Source organism: Mesoplodon mirus (genome assembly GCF_964341445.2).
Source record: "Mesoplodon mirus genome assembly, chromosome: 6".
In the NCBI taxonomy this organism is placed as follows: Eukaryota; Metazoa; Chordata; class Mammalia; order Artiodactyla; family Ziphiidae; genus Mesoplodon; species Mesoplodon mirus.
The window spans coordinates 128,459,922-128,481,904 of NC_138982.1; the positions used below are offsets into that span (position 1 = coordinate 128,459,922).

At 39.5% G+C, this 21,983-nt stretch overlaps 1 protein-coding gene across 4 annotated transcripts in view; it reads right to left on the bottom strand.

The window, feature by feature from the left end:
* APP (amyloid beta precursor protein) overlaps positions 1-21,983 on the bottom strand; it is a 294,233-nt gene that overhangs the window by 115,261 nt on the left and 156,989 nt on the right. For all 4 annotated transcript variants that reach the window (XM_082625057.1, XM_082625056.1, XM_082625055.1 and 1 more), the window contains exon 6: positions 15,013-15,215. In XM_082625057.1, coding sequence (XP_082481183.1) covers positions 15,013-15,215 — 203 coding nt within the window. The remainder of the gene's footprint in view (positions 1-15,012; positions 15,216-21,983) is intronic.

Consider the following 21,983-nt stretch of genomic DNA (forward strand, 5'->3'; position numbering starts at 1 on the left):
TACCCAACAAGAACATAAGTAAATTTAAGGGACAGAGACAACCTCACCCTCACAGTTAACACTGGAACTGTCTTACCACTATTAACTCAATATAGTGTACTTTTAACAAAGTGAACTATTCTAAACTCCTTTTACTGTTTCAAGAGTCTCCGAGTTTTGAAAATTTGCACTGCTGTCTTGAAGGCCAAGGGGTTTTCCTGAACATCGTTTAAAAAATGTGCTTTTATTCGAGTGTAGTTGATTTACAATGCTGTGTTAGTCTCAGACGTATAGCAAAGTGACTCAGTTATACATACATATATATATATATATTCAGATTCTTTTCCCTTATAGTTATTGTAAAATATTGAGTAGAGTTCCCTGTGTTATACAGTATGTCCTTATTGGTTATCCATTTTATGTATGTAGTGTGTATATGTTAATCTCAAACTCCTATTTTATCCCCACCCCCCCACCCCCTTTTGCCTTTGGTAGCAGTAAGTTTGCTTTCTATGTCTGTGAGTCTGTTTCTGTTTTGTATATAAGTTCATTTCTATCTTTTTTTTTGATTCCACATATAGGTGATATCTTATGATATTTGTCTTTGTCTGGTTTACTTCACTTAGTATGACAATCTCTAGGTCCATCCATGTTGCTGCAAATGGCATTATTTCATTCTTTTTTGTGGCTGACTAATATTCTGTTGTATAGATATACCACTGAACATCATTTTTGTATGAGATTCATTCAGTCTTACTTCCTCCTGACTTCTTACTCTTCCACTAACAGAATCCCAAAAGGTCAGATGTTGGAAGAGGTGATAAGTTTTTAGGGGGGCAAAATGATCCAAGGCTGAGAGAAAAAGGTATTTAGGTTGAAATCCACCTTGCTTAATAACTCCAGAAAGCATTTTTCTACAAGGCAACTAAATATTTCCATTAGAACACACAACTGTTACCTGCCCAAGGACTCAGAGTCCCTACTCAATCAGACATATGGATTAGCTAAAAATTAGCTGAAAATGACATGCATATTTAGATGAACTGTTCTCCCATTTGCTGGATTTCTTTTACTAGGTTTGATGTTTTTCTTAATTGCAAACTCTGTGCTGTGGAAATACATACAATTGTCAACATTTGCATATTTTTTTAAACAGCAACTGATTTGGGGAAAAGCATAAAAAAGACTAGAATTTTTAAAAACCTGGTTTCTGGACTTTAATTGAATTGGGCTGGAAATTTTAATTTTATTTTTAAGAAATTTAGACATAATTGTATTAAAATACCTTTAGCTGATTATTTCCTTTTCTAACATTGAATTGAAGAAGATTGACACAAATAAAAGTGTAGAAGGTAAAACTAACTAAGCACTACTAGCCATGTAAAATTTCAAAAAACTTAAGTTCAAAAATATAATTTTCTAGGTGGCAATGCAGATCTTTGTGAATATACTAAACCATTGATTTCTCTACTCCATGGTATACAACCTATATTTCAATAAATTTGTTACTAAAAATAGAAAATTATATATATATATACACGCCACACACAGTTTTTTCTATGGCTCTGTTTCTCACTCTCACGTTTTAAGCAGACAATTTGAGTGGGCTTTCTAAATTGGGACCATTAAATGACACGGAAAGAAGCTTGTTAATGCCACGCTTTACTCTGCCTCTACCAAAGCATATATCAAACATCTCAAAATCAATGGCTGTGATGCCATAGGGCACAAAATAATAAGGCTGCCACCTGTCACATCTATACACAGTGTTGATACTAGTTCTCTCAAAGTCATTAGAAAGGATGCTACATTCTGGTCCAGGGACAGGAGTGGATCTTACTTGCCTGTGGCCATAACACAGAGAGGTAAAGACTTCCTCCAAAGGGAGCAGCTATTATCCCTTTTCCCTGTTCACAAACCCAAAATGGAGCTTAATTTTCATTTTGGGCCAGTGCGCTCCTATGAGGCACCCAACAAAAGTATGTGAGCACACTTCCACGTTTGCAGCAAGTCAAGCTCACAGTTTTCTCCAAACTTTGTGAAAAGTTAAATATGAATGATAAGCAAGGATCGTATTTGTGAATTATGGGATACCTTGCAAGAGGCACATTCATTACAGATGAGTCACACCAGAGACGTGAGAATTAGGTTAAGCTCTGTTTGCTCTACCCTGGAGATCAATGCAAGCTGTTCTGATTTATTTATGGTACTTCTTGGATTTGTTCTATTTGGTGCTCCATTAACTGGCAAATCCCTATTCTCCTTTAAAAATCACTCAAATGACAACTTCTTGGCAATTCTTAGTGGAAACTTCTGTCCCTGGGTGAGCACCTTCCTTTCCCTGTGTGCCAAAGTTCTTCCCCAGCCAGGTCAGAGAGACTAATTTCTCCCCAAGACTGAGTGTACAGCTATGTCTGGAAGCAACCTGAGTGAACCACCCTCTTCATATCCCTGTGCCCTCAGGAACCGGTGCAACGCCCAGTACCTAGGAGTGCCTGGTCCACGTGGGTGGAATGTACAGCAGCAAATGACATGATGCTTCTTAGAGATTAATGGTAACCAGAGGGAGAAGAACAACAGTTTAATTCTGTGAGGTCAGTCACCCCGCCCAAGGCAAGCAACATTTAGATCAAACTTTTCAACTTCATTATCATATGGTATGCTTAAAGTGCCACCTCTACCGGTGTCTCTGTCCATTTAATAGATGAACTTCCAAGAGGTTTAAAATACCCTCAAGAAATGAAAGTCCACCTTGAAATGCAGTGGTATTTAATACTATCTTGGTTCAATTTTCAGCCAGATATAAAATTTAACTGCAGATACTTAAATATACAATATATTCACAAAAGATATTTCAAGCAAGAAACCAAGTTTAAGCTGTTTTTTCCTTAACATATGTCCATAAATATCAGCTCTATGATACCAATAGAAATGGATACATCACATTTATGCTTTTTATAATTAAAAAAAGACAGTCTGTTGGCTTACCTTTGGCATTCCTAATTAGTAGTAAACATTAGTTCTCTGGAGGATCAAAATGATGTGTATAACCGGGGCAACTATAGTAGCTTAGGTTAATTGAGTGCTTACTGTCCACCAGGAACAGTGCCAAATGTTTCCTGTGGATTACTTCATATATTGCTCACAAAATGGTTAAAATTAGGTAGGTATTATTAAATCCATTCCCATTTTCAAGAGGGAAGCAATGAGGCATAAAGGTTATTTCACTGATACAAATATACTAAGTTAGTAGGTTGTAAAGCCAGGATTCGACCCTGAGCAGCCTGTCCTTGTAAAACAAACTGAACACTTACAATGTGCCAGGCATTATATGGTAAATACTTAACAGGAATGCTCTAAAGTAATTCACATAAAAAACATGCAACATCATATCAGCATCTATACAACACACATGAAAAGACAGACTTACCAAGGTTATGTAACTGGCCCAAAGCCAAAAAACTATTAAAAATTCTCTTTTTAAACACTTTACTGTCTGTCTCTAACCATATGAAGACTACCTTAATGAAATTTACTTGGTATGGTAAAACCTGAAATATAAAAACTTCTTAGTATGTTTCTTTTTTTTTTTAATTTTATTTTATTTTATTTTTTTGCTTTATAACAAATTTAATCAGTTATACATATACATATGTTTCCATATCCCCTCCCTTTTGCGTCTCCCTCCCACCCTCCCTATCCCACCCCTCCAGGCGGTCACAAAGTACCGAGCTGATCTCCCTGTGCTATGCGGCTGCTTCCCACTAGCTATCTACCTCACGTTTGGTAGTGTATATATGTCCATGGCGCTCTTTCACTTTGTCACAGCTTACCCTTCCCCCTCCCCATATCCTCAAGTCCATTTTCTAGTAGGTCTGTGTCTTTATTCCTGTCTTACCCCTCTGTTCTTCATGACATTTTTTTTCTTAAATTCCATATATATGTGTTAGCATACAGTATTTGTCTTTCTCTTTCTGACTTACTTCACTCTGTATGACAGACTCTAGGTCTATCCACCTCATTACAAATAGCTCAATTTCATTTCTTTTTATGGCTGAGTAATATTCCATTGTATATATGTGCCACATCTTCTTTATCCATTCATCCGATGATGGACACTTAGGTTGTTTCCATCTCCGGGCTATTGTAAATAGGGCTGCTATGAACATTTTGGTACATGTCTTTTTTTCAATTATGGTTTTCTCAGGGTATATGCCCAGTAGTGGGATTGCTGGGTCATATGGTAGTTCTATTTGTAGTTTTTTAAGGAACCTCCATACCGTTCTCCATAGCGGCTGTACCAATTCACATTCCCACCAGCAGTGCAAGAGTGTTCCCTTTTTTCCACACCCTCTCCAGCATTTATTGTTTCTAGATTTTTTGATGATGGCCATTCTGACTGGTGTGAGATGATATCTCATTGTAGTTTTGATTTGCATTTCTCTAATGAGTAAAGATGTTGAGCATCCTTTCATGTGTTTGTTGGCAGTCTGTATATCTTCTGTGGAGAAATATCTATTTAGGTCTTCTGCCCATTTTTGGATTGGGTTGTTTGTTTTTTTGTTATTGAGCTGCATGAGCTGCTTATAAATTTTGGAGACTAATCCTTTGTCAGTTGCTTCATTTGCAAATATTTTCTCCCATTCTGAGGGTTGTCTTTTGGTCTTCTTTATGGTTTCCTTTGCTGTGCAAAAGCTTTTAAGTTTCATTAGGTCCGATGTGTTTATTTTTGTCTTTATTTCCATTTCTCTAGGAGGTGGGTCAAAAAGGATCTTGCTGTGATTTATGTCATAGAGTGTTCTGCCTATGTTTTCCTCTAAGAGTTTGATAGTGTCTGGCCTTACGTTTAGGTCTTTAATCCATTTTGAGCTTATTTTTGTGTATGGTGTTAGGGAGTGATCTAATCTCATACTTTTACATGACCCTATCCAGTTTTCCCAGCACCACTTATTGAAGAGACTGTCCTTTCTCCACTGTACATTCCTGCCTCCTTTATCAAAGATAAGGTGACCATATGTCCGTGGGTTTAAATCTGGGCTTTCTATCCTGTTCCATTGATCTATCTTTCTGTTTTTGTGCCAGTACCATACTGTCTTGATTACTGTAGCTTTGTAGTATAGTCTGAAGTCAGGGAGCCTGATTCCTCCAGCTCCATTTTTCGTTCTCAAGATTGCTTTGGCTATTCGGGGTCTTTTGTGTTTCCATACAAATTGTGAAATTTTTTGTTCTAGTTCTGTGAAAAATGCCAGTGGTAGTTTGATAGGGATTGCATTGAACCTGTAGATTGCTTTGGGTAGTAGAGTCATTTTCACAATGTTGATTCTTCCAATCCAAGAACATGGTACATCTCTCCATCTATTTGTATCATCTTTAATTTCTTTCATCAGTGTCTTAAAATTTTCTGCATACAGGTCTTTTGTCTCCTTAGGTAGGTTTATTCCTAGATATTTTATTCTTTTTGTTGCAATGGTAAATGGGAGTGTTTCCTTGATTTCACTTTCAGATTTTTCATCATCAGTATATAGGAATGCCAGAGATTTCTGTGCATTAATTTTGTATCCTGCAACTTTACCAAATTCGTTGATTAACTCTAGTAGTTTTCTGGTAGCATCTTTAGGATTCTCTATGTATAGTATCATGTCATCTGCAAACAGTGACAGCTTTACTTCTTCTTTTCCAATTTGGATTCCTTTTATTTCCTTTTCTTCTCTGATTGCTGTGGCTAAAACTTCCAAAACTAGGTTGAATAAGAGTGGTGAAAGTGGGCAACCTTGTCTAGTTCCTGATCTTAGTGGAAATGGTTTCAGTTTTTCACCATTGAGGACGATGCTGGCTGTGGGTTTGTCATATATGGCCTTTATTATGTTGAGGAAAGTTCCCTCTATGCCTACTTTCTGCAGGGTTTTTATCATAAATGGGTGTTGAATTTTGTCGAAAGCTTTCTCTGCATCTATTGAGATGATCATATGGTTTTTCTCCTTCAATTTGTTAATATGGTGTATCACGTTGATTGATTTGCGTATATTGAAGAATCCTTGCATTCCTGGAATAAACCCCACTTGATCATGGTGTATGATCCTTTTAATGTGCTGTTGGATTCTGTTTGCTAGTATTTTGTTGAGGATTTTTGCATCTATGTTCATCAGTGATATTGGCCTGTAGTTTTCTTTCTTTGTGACATCCTTGCCTGGTTTTGGTATCAAGGTGATGGTGGCCTCGTAGAATGAGTTTGGGAGTGTTCCTCCCTCTGCTATATTTTGGAAGAGTTTCAGAAGGATAGGTGTTAGCTCTTCTCTAAATGCTTGATAGAATTCGCCTGTGAAGCCATCTGGTCCTGGGCTTTTGTTTGTTGGAAGATTTTTTATCACAGTTTCAATTTCAGTGCTTGTGATTGGTCTGTTCATATTTTCTATTTCTTCCTGATTCAGTCTTTGCAGGTTGTGCATTTCTAAGAATTTGTGCATTTCTTCCAGGTTGTCCATTTTATTGGCATAGAGTTGCTTGTAGTAATCTCTCATGATCTTTTGTATTTCTGCAGTGTCAGTTGTTACTTCTCCTTTTTCATTTCTAATTCTATTGATTTGAGTCTTCTCCCTTTTTTTCTTGATGAGTCTGGCTAATGGTTTATCAATTTTGTTTATCTTCTCAAAGAACCAGCTTTTAGTTTTATTGATCTTTGCTATCGTTTCCTTCATTTCTTTTTCATTTATTTCTGATCTGATTTTTATGATTTCTTTCCTTCTGCTAACTTTGGGATGTTTTTGTTCTTCTTTCTCTAATTGCTTTAGGTGCAAGGTTAGGTTGTTTATTCGAGATGTTTCCTGTTTCTTAAGGTGGGATTGTATTGCTATAAACTTCCCTCTTAGAACTGCTTTTGCTGCATCCCATAGGTTTTGGGTCGTCGTGTCTCCATTGTCATTTGTTTCTAGGTATTTTTTAATTTCCTCTTTGATTTCTTCAGTGATCACTTCGTTATTAAGTAGTGTATTGTTTAGCCTCCATGTGTTTGTATTTTTTACAGATCTTTTCCTGTAATTGATATCTAGTCTCATAGCATTGTGGTCAGAAAAGATACTTGATACAATTTCAATTTTCTTAAATTTACCAAGGCTTGATTTGTGACCCAAGATATGATCTATCCTGGAGAATGTTCCATGAGCACTTGAGAAAAATGTGTATTCTGTTGTTTTTGGATGGAATGTCCTATAAATATCAATTAAGTCCATCTTGTTTAATGTATCATTTAAAGCTTGTGTTTCCTTATTTATTTTCATTTTGGATGATCTGTCCATTGGTGAAAGTGGGGTGTTAAAGTCCCCTACTATGAGTGTGTTACTGTCGATTTCTCCTTTTATGGCTGTTAGTATTTGCCTTATGTACTGAGGTGCTCCTATGTTAGGTGCATAAATATTTACAATTGTTATATCTTCTTCTTGGATCGATCCCTTGATCATTATGTAGTGTCCTTCTTTGTCTCTTCTAGTAGTCCTTATTTTAAAGTCTATTTTGTCTGATATGAGAATTGCTACTCCAGCTTTCTTTTGGTTTCCATTTGCATGGAATATCTTTTTCCATCCCCTTACTTTCAGTCTGTATGTGTCTCTAGGTCTGAAGTGGGTCTCTTGTAGACAGCATATAGATGGGTCTTGTTTTTGTATCCATTCAGCCACTCTGTGTCTTTTGGTGGGAGCATTTAGTCCATTTACATTTAAGGTAATTATCGATATGTATCTTCCTATTCCCATCTTCTTAATTGTTTTGGGTTCGTTATTGTAGGTCTTTTCCTTCTGTTGTGTTTCTTGCCTAGAGAAGTTCCTTTAGCATTTGTTGTAAAGCTGGTTTGGTGGTGCTGAACTCTCTCAGCTTTTGCTTGTCTGTAAACGTTTTAATTTCTCCATCAAATCTGAATGAGATCCTTGCTGGGTAGAGTAATCTTGGTTGCAGGTTTTTCTCCTTCATCACTTTAATTATGTCCTGCCACTCCCTTCTGGCTTGTAGAGTTTCTGCTGAGAGATCAGCTGTTATCCTGATGGGGATTCCCTTGTGTGTTATTTGTTGTTTTTGCCTTGCTGCTTTTAATATGATTTCTTTGTGTTTAATTTTTGACAGTTTGATTAATATGTGTCTTGGCGTATTTCTCCTTGGATTTATTCTGTATGGGACTCTCTGTGCCTCCTGGACTTGATTAACTATTTCCTTTCCCATATTAGGGAAGTTTTCAACTATAATCTCTTCAAATATTTTCTCAGTCCCTTTCTTTTTCTCTTCTTCTTCTGGAACCCCTATAATTCGAATGTTGGTGCGTTTAATGTTGTCCCAGAGGTCTCTGAGACTGTCCTCTGTTCTTTTCATTCTTTTTTCTTTATTTTGCTCTGCAGCAGTTATTTCCACTATTTTATCTTCCACCTCACTTATCCGTTCTTCTGCCTCAGTTATTCTGCTATTGATCCCATCTAGAGTATTTTTTATTTCATGTATTGTGTTTTTAATCGATGCTTGATTCATCTTTAGTTCTTCTAGGTCCTTGTTAACTGTTTCTTGCATTTTGTCTATTCTATTTCCAAGATTTTGGATCTGGGAAATAGAATCTTGGATCATCTTTACCATCATTATTCTGAATTCTTTTTCAGGTAGACTGCCTATTTCCTCTTCATTTGTTAGGTCTGGTGGGTTTTTATCTTGCTCCTTCTCCTGCTGTGTGTTTTTCTGTCTTCTCATTTTGCTTATGTTACTGTGTTTGGGGTCTCCTTTTTGCAGGCTGCAGGTTCGTAGTTCCTGTTGTTTTTGGTGTCTGTCCCCAGTGGCTAAGGTTGGTTTAGTGGGTTGTGTAGGCCTCCTGGTGGAGGGGACTAGTGCCTGTGTTCTGGTGGATGAGGCTGGATCTTGTCTTTCTGGTGGGCAGGTCCACGTCTGGTGGTGTGTTTTGGGGTGTCTGTGGACTTTTTATGATTTTAGGCCACCTCTCTGCTAATGGGTGGCGTTGTGTTCCTGTCTTGCTAGTTGTTTGGCTTAGGGTGTCCAGCACTGTAGCCTGCTGGTCGTTGAGTGAAGCTGGGTGCTGGTGTTGAGATGGAGATCTCTGGAAGATTTTCGCCGTTTGATATTATGTGGAGCTGGGAGGTCTCTTGTGGACCAGTGTCCTGAAGTTGGCTCTCCCACCTCAGAGGCACAGCACTGACTCTGGGCTCCTCAATTTGGGATGATGTGTTGTCTATTCATGTATTCCACAGATGTAGGGTACATCAAGTTGATTGTGGAGCTTTAATCCGCTGCTTCTGAGGCTGCTGGGAGAGGTTTCCCTTTCTCTTCTTTGTTTTCACAGCTCCTGGGTCTCAGCTTTGGATTTGGCCCCGCCTCTGCGTGTAGGTCGCCGGAGGGCGTCTGTTCTTCGCTCAGATAGGACAGGGTTAAAGGAGCAGCCTCTTCGGGGACTCTGGCTCACTCAGGCCAGGAGGGAGGGAGGGGCACGGAGTGCGGGGCGAGCCTGCAGCGGCAGAGGTCGGCGTGACGTTGCACCAGCCCGAGGCGCACCGTGCGTTCTCCCAGGGAAGCCGCCCCTGGATCCCGGGACCCCGGCAGTGGCGGGCTGCACAGGCTCCCGGAAGGGCGGTGTGGACAGTGACCTGCGCTCGCACACAGGCTTCTTGGCGGCGGCAGCAGCAGCCCCAGCGTCCCACGCCTGTCACTGGGCTCCGCGCTTTCAGTCGCGACTCGCGCCCGTCCGTGCAGCCCCTTTAAGCAGCGCTCTTAATCCCCTCTCCTCGCGCAGCAGGAAACCAAGAGGGAAGAAATAGTCTCTTGCCTCTTCGGCAGCTCCAGAGTTTTCCCGGACTCCCTCCCGGCTAGCTGTGGCACATTAGCCCCCTTCAGGCTGAGTTCTCGCCGCCAGCCCCAGTCCTCTCTCTGCGCTCTGACCGAAGCCCGAGCCTCAGCTTCCAGCGCTGCGCGCCCCGGCGGGCGAGCAGACAAGCCTCTCGGGCTGGTGAGTGCCACTCGGCACCGATCCTCTGTGTGGGGATCTCTCCGCTTTGCCCTACCCAGGTATGTGGGGAGTTTCTTGCCTTTTGGGAGGTCTGGGGTCTTCTGCCAGCGTTCAGTAGGTGTTCTGTAGGAGTTGTTCCACGTGTAGCTGTATTTCTGGTGTATCCGTGGGGAGGAAGGTTATCTCCGCGTCTTACTCTTCCGCCATCTTACCCGGAAGTCCTAGTATGTTTCTAATGATCAGTATCAGAGGTTTCCTATAAAGGCTTGAAAAGTAAATATTTTCAGCTTTGCGGGCCACATGGTGTCTTTTGCAACTACTCAACTTCACCTCCGTAGCATGAAAGCAGCCATAGATAATACGCAAACAAATGGGATTGGTTGTGTCCAATAAAACCTTTTGATTAGAAAATAGATGACAGCCCATTTTCAGCCCATGGCCACAGTTTGCCAATATATAGGCCATGGCCATAGCTTGAAATAATAATAATAATATCATTATTATTTCAATAAGAATTCTAAAATGTAGGAAATGCTCAGAGTGAAATAATAGTAAGATGAATATATGATGTAGCAAAGGAATACACATTTACAAGGGAACACAGGTGAAACTGAACTAGTATGTACTTAAATATAAAAGGAAAAACAAAAAAATTGACATTAGGGTGGTAGAAATACTCTGGTCCATCTGGGTTCAAATCGTGGCTTCACCACTTACCAGCTTTGTGACCATGGACAATTTTTAAAAAATTTCTCTCAGCTTTAGTTGCCTTGGCTTTAAATGGGCAAGTAAAATTTCTACCAGTCATCACAAATTAATCAAGGATTAACAGATAGAATCACTGCCCTAAAGGGCAAGGGGGGTGGTGCAAACACAAGAAATTCCAGGCTGATCTGCCACAATATGGTAACAGCCAACTCCTCATCACACCTTCCACAGCAGCAAAGTGCTGAGCCATCAGCAGAGATGTAATGAATACGTATTTGTTGAATCAATGAACATACGGAAAAAAACAGTGATACTCTGGATGGACAAAACTGGCTAGCTTAACTCACGGACTATGTCATTTATTACAATACTCATGTTTAATCGGAGTTTAAAATTCATGATTGAGTCACAGATTACCTTGATGTCTTAGGTTTAGGAAATGAAATCCCTTCTCAAAACACAGAAAATTAGGAGCAAGTGTCTAAATATACTATTATTGTACTCAAATTGGTATTGGTTTATTCCACTAGGTCAAAACAACAGATCCAATCTTTCTCCTCTGGAATTAGTAACATAGTCAGAATTGACATCTTCTACTTTGGTATCAATGATTCTAACACAATATGGCATGCTGAAATGTCCTATATTTTTCTTCCCTCTGCCTGTTTCTTTCAAATTTTAATGGGTTACAAAACTATTGAGTTTTTTTATGAAGTACATGGAAGACTTGTATCAGTGGCAGTGTGTTGGTAATGAAGAATGTTCATTATTAAGTATGGTTGTAAATCCTATTTTCTCTCGGGCACTGAAACATTAACACTGGACACTAGAGGGTAAGCCTCTTTTCAATCTCTCTGCTTTGCAAGTCATTTCCAACTTTTATTCTCAGCACAGGATCAGGCTACTCATAATTAGAGTTTTACAATGTTAGCAATCACCTATTGGCATTGACATTGTTCTTCATCAGGGAAGAGCTGTAACTCACCTCCTACACCCATGATGTGGAGGGAAAAGGTTCTAGATGACTGGTCGCTTTAATGCTACTGTCAAAAACTTCTTCTATTCCTTTATCAGAATTAGCTGGGAACACAGAAAACTCTCTGACATGGATGCAATATACCACAACATGTTTCTCCTCTTAGGTCTCCTTTCCCAGAAAGACTTTCTTCAATCATAGCTTTTGTCCATTTCAGGAGTCTTAGATGGATGCATGGATTCCCATTAAAGGCTCTTCTATCTCTAGCAATAACAGTTGGTACCTCTAAATGATCAGGTATTTGCTTTCGTAGGTCACTTTTAATGCTCTTCTTGACATCAGCATTATTAACTTATCTTTTAAGGCTAGTTTCTTTTATTTTTTTAATCTTTAGCCTGAAGATTTTTTTCTAAATTCTCTTTTAATTGCCTTTGTCTTTCTATAAAAATACCAAAACATATATGTCCCTCTATGTTCTATCTTAATACCTAATAATGCTACATGTAGAGAAAAACTGAAGCAAAAGGAACTGGACTTATTCAGAATGTAACAAGACCCTATTATCTCAAGAGAGTTCTGTCTTGGTTTGGAATACAGGCATATGTTTATGTGGCATTCTCTCACATACTGAATAAATTATGTCACTCCCTGTTCAGCCATTCCCTCAATAGCAGTAACATAAAAACAAAATCTCTTCATTGTTTCTACTAGAAAAATCCTTACCACATAGCAGGTCCTGAATTGATCACCCTCATTTAATACCCATACTTGCCAGCCTGGCATTAAAGGTCTCCATATTGTAGGCCCAACCTAATTTCCTGTAACCCTCTTATGGAAGATTTACCTGCTCTAGTTTAAACTGGACTAACCTTGTCTCCCAAGCATGTCATGTAACTTCCCAAGGCACCGTATTGGTTTTGTTATTCCTATTGACTCTAAAGTAGGCTACAAGAAAATCCATCAGTAGCTCTACCACCAGCCCTTCCAGTTTCCTTTCAAATGCAATTTTTTTCATAGACCCTTCCCTGATCAATCTCCTATTCTTTGAAGTAGGCTCTGGGCTCGCTCATAGTGTTTTCACAGCACACTTTGTATTTCTTTGATTTATGTTTCCTACTAGACTTTAACATCCATGAGGGTCAGCTATCCTGTGTATTCTCATTGTATGATTGATCCACTGAGCCCAGCAAAATGGCTCATTCCAAAGAGGTACTCCAAAAATGAATGCTGAATAAGTGGACAGCAATTATTATTCAAACAGCTATCTTGATGGAGAGCACAAGAACTTGAGTCTCACAGCAGAATATTAGCTGCTATAATTTGTAGTCACACAACTTTTAGGCTTCAAGAAGAAGCAGCCCTGTAAAATATGTCTTTCCCTGCTAGGAAAATAGAAGCTAACAAGTTCATGTAGCCAGATCTCCCACAAATGGTCCTAAGAGGTACACGAAAAACACCCTGAAAAACAGTGCCTCCAACAAAATGTGCATTTACTTAAATGTGTATCTACTTTACATGCTAAATTGAATAAGAAGTTGTCATTTCATAGGGAATGATAAAGTTAAACAATCTATCTGGTACTATATGTATATTTTAAAAGAATGTGTGATACCTTCAGTGAATTTTAAGCTAACCCTGAGTGTTCAAATCAGAATAATCTCAGTTTTAAAAGCTGCAAGTTAGGGCTTCCCTGGTGGCACAGTGGTTGGGAATCCACCTGCCAAGGCAGGGGACATGGGTTCAAGCCCATGGGAAGATCCCACGTGCCACAGAGCAGCTAAGCCCGTGCGCCACAACTGCTGAGCCTGTGCTCTAGAGCGCGCGAGCCACAACTGCTGGGCCCACATGCCACAACAACTGAAGCCCGCACAATGCAACGAAGAGTGGCCCCTGCTCACTGCAACTAAAGAAAGCCTGCACACAGCAGTGAAGACCCAACGCAGCCAAAAATAAATAAATAAATATATTATTTTTTTTAAAAAGCTACAAGTTAAAGGAATGCAGAACTTCGAAACTATATGTTAAGGGAAAGAAGCCAGACACAAATGACTACGTATGACCTCACTTATATGAAATGCCTAGAAAAGGCAAATCTGTAGAGACATAAAGTAGATTAATGGTTGCTGGGGGCTGGCAGTGAGACCAAGAATTAACTGTGAATGGGTGTGAGGGCTCATACTGGGATGATGAAAATCTTCTAAGATTGGATTATGGTGATGTTTTCACAATTTGGTAAATTTATTAATGCCATTGAATTATACACCTATACACTTAAAGTGAATGAACTTTATATGTAAATTATACCTCAATAAAGTTATAAAAAATGCAGTGAAGGGAAGAAGATGCTACAATAATCATCAGGAATCTACTTGAGGCAAAAAAGTAGCCCATTTTAAACTCCAATTTAACAACAGAGCAGAAATCATTTTACTTTAATAAAAAGTGAGAAAAAGACCTACAATGTTGTAGCATTTATGGATAGACTTTAAAAGTATTTGCAATACATTAAAACAATAATTCTGTCCACACTCATTCAATCTAATCCTAGGACCATCTTTTACTATTTGCAAAACAAATGCATACGCTTTAAGAAAGGCAACTCAACAATTCATTAGCTTTGGTTGTTTAATGTAAACTGAATCCTTGTTTTTATTTCATGGAGACAAAAAGGAAGTCTTTTAGTTCATTCTGTTTACAACACTTCCAATAGGAGCATTAATGAAACAGAAAAAGGAAGTCTAAGATAGTAACACTACATCTACCTCTCACTGTCACTTCCCCCAGTAAAATACTGTAAAGGCAACACAAGTCATCCAAGTTAAATTTCACAGCAGAAAATAATGTGATACTCACCAAATAGCCTTCTTTTGCTTTAATGAAATCTAATTGCAACTACTCACTCAACCAAGATTTATTGAAAAGTTTCTATAAGGCAGGCACTCTGCATCATATTAAGTAAAATCCAGTCTTTGACATCAAGGACCTCACAGTCTAGATGTGAAAGAGGCAACATACAATGGAGTGTAATAAACACCCACTGTCAGGAGAATACCAAGGAGTTTGCCTAACTCAGCCTTTGTCAAATGACATGGTCCCCAGTTAGGTGGAGTTTTACAGAACAGTGTACCAAGTAGCGTACACAAGGCACAGAACAGATTGTAAAATCAGGATTTCATGTTATTTGAAATGAACTGTTAGACTGCTTGTTCAACCAAAAGGAGTTCAACAAGCACAAGACAACTTGTTATTATGAATTTTTATTTTTGGTTGGGGGACGCAATGGTGGTAATGTGGATAGAAATTTCAAACTCTGGTGTGATGCTTTCCTTTTCCCCAAGAAAGAAAATCCAAGTAAACAGTGGATTACCTCGGACCACCTCTTCCACAGACTCCGTGGTGGTGGTCGTGGTGGTGGCGATGCTGGTGGTCCTCTCTGTAGCCTCTTCATAGGGTTCCTCAGCCTCTTCCTCTACCTCATCACCATCCTCCTCATCCTCATCATCCTCAGCTTCCTCTTCCTCAACATCAGCCACTTCTTCCTCCTCTGCTACTTCCACGACTTTGTCTTCACTGGATCAGGAAGGAGAAATAACGATAGTCATTTAAACAAATTCCAGGAGAGGAAAAAAAAAATCAATGATGAGGAATTTTGGACATCTGAGAGGAAATTTGACATTGAATAAAAACACGCACAAGGTTTGAAGCCAGCAGGTCAGAAATGAATTCCAGCTCAGTATATCTGCAACATTTTACCCCTGAGCACAGCTCTTCTTAGTTTCTGCAGTTGCAAAAAAGAGAATACCCGGATTCCAACTGTATGACATTTTGGAAAAGGCAAAGTTATGGAGACCATAAAAAGACCAGTGGTTGCTAGGAGTTTGGGGTAGGAAGGAAGGGATGAATAGGCAGAACACAGGGGATTTTCAGGGCAGTGAAACTGCTCTGTAAGATACTGCATCAGTGGATACCCAATGACACAGTGTATATACAACATCATGCATTTGTCAAAACCCTAAGAACTGTACAATACAAAAAGTGAGCTCTAATGTAAACTTTACTTTAACAATAATGTATCAATATTGGTTCAAGCATACAATGCTAATGCAAAATGTTAATAATGCAGTGGGGAGAGCTCTCTGTACTTCCTGTTCAAATTTTTTCTAACCCTAAGACTGCTCTAAAAAATAAATCTATTAAAAAGGTTGGGGTGGGGGGAGACCAAAACAACGTTTACTGTGTTACCGGGATTACCTCTCCTCCTCCTGTATGTGAAAATACCCCACAGCACCTGCAGAGTAGATATTCAATAAGGGGAGGTGGAAATTCGTTCAAAATTACTATTGAAAGTTTAAACTGGAAATGAAAGGGGAGGAAGAAATTGGCTTCAATAAGCCTGTAAGCTCAATGGTCAGGGATGCCTACTGAAACTACACCTATGTTCCCTTTTGCTAGTTGTGTAAGCTTTCTAGAATATCAGATATCTCTTTGGCTCTGAAATTTCAGTGAGCATCAAAAGGATGCACCTGAAAGGCTTATTAAAACACAGATCCCCAGGTGCCACCCCCAGATTTCTGAATCAGTGGTGAGACAGGGCCTGAGAATTTGCCTTTCTAACAATTTCCCAGGTGATGCTGATACTGATGGTTGGGGGACAATATTCTGAGAACCACTGAACTGTGCAACATTACGAGAATAATGGTAACAGATAGGCAATAAGTCACAGTATAACTGGGAAGGAGATCAGAAATAATATTTATGGCATTAAACATGTGTATACTTAATCAGTGGCAAGTAATAAATCAGCAAATTTGGATGGCCAAAGAAGAGTATGTCTAGAACAAAATCAGAAGGTCCAAGTAAGATATTCTTGTGGCAGTCATATACCTGTCAGTACAGACATGGTCAAGAGCATCTGGAAGATGATAAATGAAGATAGGAATCTAAGTGTTAAACAGTGACAGTATCTCATGTGTCATCTGGCTGGAGAGGAGAAATAGATATTTCATCCTTGATCAGATCACAAAATCAATACAGGAAAAAGACCTAGATGTGGTGGAGGACTTCAACTCCTTCTATTTAACAAGAAGCACTAGAGGAATAGGATTGAGAACTTCCATGTTGACATTTAAATTTTACCCCAGAGTTGATTCTTGCCCACAAGGAGAAGCTCATTGTTTGGGAGACATGACAGGAATCTGGAGAGTTCGTGTCAGCCACCACCTGGAGCCTTGGGATGCTAGTGTGAGTTCGGCATTGTACAGAAAATCAGATTTCAAACATGTTAGGGAAAGAAAATGGTAGGATTCCGCGGCGTACAGGGACAGAAAGGAAGATGACAAAAGGCTTTCAAAGACAAAGTCTGACAGGAGAGCCACAAGTACTGAGGGTGAAAAAGAGAAAGATATGTAAAAAGATGAATATAGCGCTAGAAAGAATTCCCTCTGCGACGACCTAGAGGGGTGGGATAGGGAGGGTGGGAGGGAGGCTCATGAGGGAGGGGATATGGGGATATATGTATGCATATAGCTGATTCACTTTGTTCTACAACAGAAACTAACACAGTATTGTGAAGCAATTATACTCCAATAAAGATGTATTTAAAAAAAAGAAAGAATTCCCTGATTAACTCAGAATTTAAAGGACTTTTATAAGTTCTAAAAAATTGTGTATAACCCCCATCCCCCAAGTGGAGCGCCTTTTAAATTCTGACTAAATATGACTTACAGATAATAAATGGACATATCAAAAGCAGTTGAAATATGTGGTTAAATAAGAGAAAAAGGAGAAACTTATTTGGCAGAGTAAAATCAATAATAACATTTATAGATAAATTATTATTAATTGAACAAATGAAGTGTTAATACAGAGAAAACCCTAACCAGTTATTTTAACACTTCCATGAGACCGTGAAAAATAGGTAAGAAGAGGAAGAGAAACATTCGCACTGATAATCAGATGGTATAAGCCTTCATCTGCTTAGAGATAAGTGGGGTACGGTCATTGATTTCTTGTTGCCTGAATTCCTACACAAAAGTCTACCACTTAAGACAACATTTCAAAAGAATCCTAAACTCAACAATTGTTTAGATCCCAATTTTACCCAGGATACTGCCTCTTTATTTTTCTACAGAATCTTGATGTTGTACTGCTAGTGAATAAAATAAAGATGACCTAATGCATGCCATCAGCCAATTTCTTGTGTTTGAGCTCTCTTCTGTGTTCAGTCAAATCATAGGCACCAATATACTTTAGTTATCCAAATTAAGTGGACAATTCAGGTAAAACTAGGGAGAGAAATCAAATCCAATGAGTCTTCTCCTTAAATCATGACATGTACATGCTGTCCTGAAGCACGGATGGAGTGACAGGGTCCAGGTATGTGACCCAGGGTTAAGACAGCATTGTGCTTCCAGGTGGGATGGTGAAAACATGACCCTGGGCCCCAAACATCTCTGTTATGACTTGTTACATTTAAAACTCCAAACAGAAAACATGCGTATAAAAACAGCTGTGTTTAAAGTGATCTGCATTCTAGTATGTGTGGAGCCATGAAAAAGAGTGAAATAGATGCCCACCATCCATTACTGCATCTGCCTGAGCAATTTACTGGCATCATAACAAGCAACAGAGACATAATATTTCAGCTGGCTGAGGAATTAAATTACTTGGCCTAAGAGAACTCGCGTCCAGTTCTTATTACCATAGCTTTGATTCCTGGAATTAAATTTAGATGTCCATGAATTCAATGATCTATTTGGACACCATTAAAACAGTAGCACACAGTTATGTTTTAAAGATGTGGCATCTTCCCAAAGAAGGCGCAACATGCCAACATTACAACTTCCAGCTGCAGTTTTCATAAATAACTGGAAACACAGAAAGGGGAAAAAACATTTTCCACCTTTTTTTTCAACTGCTGGACAGCTTTGTTCTGTGATGCGACCTAGGTGAGCCAGTTTCAGAGAGGTGCTCACAGTGCAAGAAAATGCAAGGAAGGGCTAGTTTATGGAAACGTGAGGCTGAGCGTCATAAAGCAATTTCCTTATAAACAAACAAGTCACAATAAAATAGTCCCTTGAGAACACGGTGGAATATTCATTCACTCATACATTTTAGCATCTGTCAATTTAAAGCAGACAGCTTTTACAGCTTTTAAATTCCAATAATAAAAAAATACTTCTAAAGCATGAGGGAACTCTCTGAAAATGCTCATCATCTCAGGAGTATCTGAATTAAAGAAGAAGGTTAAAGGGTCAAAGGGACATTATTTTGAGGAAATAAATCACTGATGCTAAAATTTTATGTGTCAGCACACAAGACTTTAGTTTGGTGAAGGATATACTGCATCACAAGGGTAGCTCTTCTTGTATTTCTAAGTAAAGGCTGACCTTGATTCCACCTGCCATTGCCTCCCTGATTAGTCGCTTTAGATAGTCAAAGATTTTTACTCACATTTTAAGTCCTTTTTGTTTAAGTATGCAAAACAATTCACCATTTGCATTCTCTAAAAAAGCTATATTTATTCTTTCATCGTCTCTGTTAAGACTGATGTTTTTTCCGCTTTGTAGGACAAAGGAGAGGAAATGGCAGAGAGAAAGCTGATTCCCATGGTTTATGTGAATTGGACAATCACGAGACCTACACTACTGCAGTGATGAGGGGAGAGTGAAAACAGAACAGCTGTCAGCTCCAAAAATGTACGGACCAACTGGGGGCCAGAAGGGCAAGTCCCAACAGGAAGACACTCAGACACTTCCGTGTTGATCTAGCACGGGGAAGAAAGAGTCTCCCAGGGGTGGAAATAGAGAAAGAAAATAAAGCAAATTTTGAAAAAAGGAAACAGACAGTTTAGCCTGGAAGGTACAATGGCTGGATAAGTCAGTTTGTCCCAGGAGAAAGTAGTCTCTGAAATTATTGCTGTTAAATTAGGAAAATTAGAAGCTGCCAGAAAATGTGAGAAAGTAGGAAGCATATTCTTCCTGGTTCTGAGTAAATGTTTCAAGACGGGGGACAGCTAAGTAAGAAAAAGCCACTCTCTCTCCCACCTAAAGGCACCATTAGAAGCCAAACATATAAAACACAAGACACACCGCCTGATTCCATTTATATAAACTATGAAAACACTTACTCCTCACCACTGATAGAACTCAGAGGAGTTGTTACACGTAGGCAAGGGGAAGTTTAGTGACTAGGAGGAAACAGGAGAGAGGCTTCTGGGGGCTGGCAAGGCTGTGTTTTGATCTGGGTGTCAGCTATCTGGTTGTGTTCAGTTTTGAAAATTCATTGAGCTGTACACCTGTGTTACGTGCACTTCTCTTTACGTACATTACAGTTCAGCAAAAAGGGTTAAAAAGGAGAGGACACTGCTACTGTAATGCCTCACTCTTCTTAAATACTCTCACGACTGGCCTAGCATAAGAGCTTGTTAATTAATAAAATTGTTATCTTCAGGGCCTCCAAATCTGAAAAAATATACCTCCACTCCAAGCCCCCAACCCCCTATGGGCACAAATTATAAGGAGCTGAACACACACAAAAAGAGAAGATTATGATACTTATGAATCTATGGCTCCTTCAGTCATGGCCTCACTGAATTAGTTAAGTAACTAATTCTCTAAATTAATTCATCAGTTTAGCTATTTCATAAATGAATTTGATGCTCATAGGATTCAATCCATCATATGTTGATGTTTACTAAAAAAAAAGTTATCTACCTTTAATGTACTGTCAGAATCTCTGTTACCTATAGGTAATATCTAAAACTGACCCCCACTTTAGCAGTCTACTGAATTTTGGTATAGTTGTTTTGATGGCATTCCTTAGGTAGTGGCTATTATTAATTTGTCAATGAAAGGATCTCTGAGAATCTGACTCATCTCTCCTGAAAAATGTCCTGCAGCAGAAACTGTTTGAAAGCTACCCCAAAGCTACTCTTAACTCCTTTCTCCATTCCTTTTTTGACCAGAGAAAGTAAGAAACCCAACACTCCATGCCCTTGGGGACAGGGAAGGCCAAGTGACAGAGATATTTCTGGATAATCAGATGCCAGAGGACACCTGCTTGGACTTTTAGGTGGGGCTTTTAAGAGCGGTCTTACTTTCCAGATGAGAAGGTTCCTACTGATGGTCAGAGCGCTTTTGTTTCTTTAGCCCTTGCTCTTCTACTTGGTCTCCGCCTGGAGGGGCAACAGCCAGCTGTCAATTGTTAGGTGATAAACATTAGGATGCAGAAGCTGATTTAGGATGGTGGGGTGGAAAGATACAAAAAGATGGCATCTTTGTATCACTGCACCAGCCCAGCACTCCTACAACCAATGACTGGGTTTCTGTTACTTGCAGCTAAAGGCATTCCTTGCAGGCCGTTCACTAGCTTACTCTGGACCTCAGGTCACAGACTCCTGCTTTAGGAAGATAAGGACCAAATTGAGACACCAAAAATTCATGATTCAGGCATTAGGGGTGAGCTAGATAGGTCACAACCTTAGTCTAAACTAGGATGTATCATCATTCTTATACATTTAATGAATCCCTATTCCAGGAGAGATAATCTACACTAATTACTGAGTAATAGACATACTGCATACTAAATGCTTTAGAAATTCCAAGGGGAAAGTGATTCTTGTGAGCTAGAGGTGTTGGATCTGGTAGGACATGAAAAGTGGGTGTGAGGATGAAGAAGAGATATCCTAATAATGCACAAGCAGGAATAACAAGTACCTAAGCCTGACTACAATGGAATTTTACACAGGCTTTGGGTTTTTTTTTTTTTTTTTTTTTTTGTGGTACGCGGGCCTCTCACTGTTGTGGCCTCTCCCGTTGCGGAACACAGGCTCCAGACGCACAGGCTCAGCGGCCATGGCTCACGGGCCCAGCCGCTCTGCGGCATGTGGGATCTTCCCGGACCGGGGCACGAACCCGTGTCCCCTACATCGGCAGGCGGACTCTCAACCACTGCGCCACCAGGGAAGCCCAGGCTTTGGGTTTTAACAGCGATGGACGCTCAACTGCGGAGACCAGGTATTCAGATGTTTTATCTTTAGTCAGTGAACAGTTGAGTACTTGAGTTGAGAGAGATGTGCACCGATTGATAATCAGCAAAAAAAAAGGGTAATGCATTAATTCGCCCATCCATCCGACCATTCCATTAAGTGCCTCTCAAAGCCACACACCAGTGATTCACAGTCACAGCACTGACGGTGCTTTTATCAAGTGCCAGGTGCTATTCCAGGCGCCGGGGGTAGATGAGTGAACATGACAAAGTCTCTGCTTTCTTGGAACATATTTTAGCGGGTGAGGCACAATATGAGCAAATAAATAACAACAACAACAAAAATGTAAA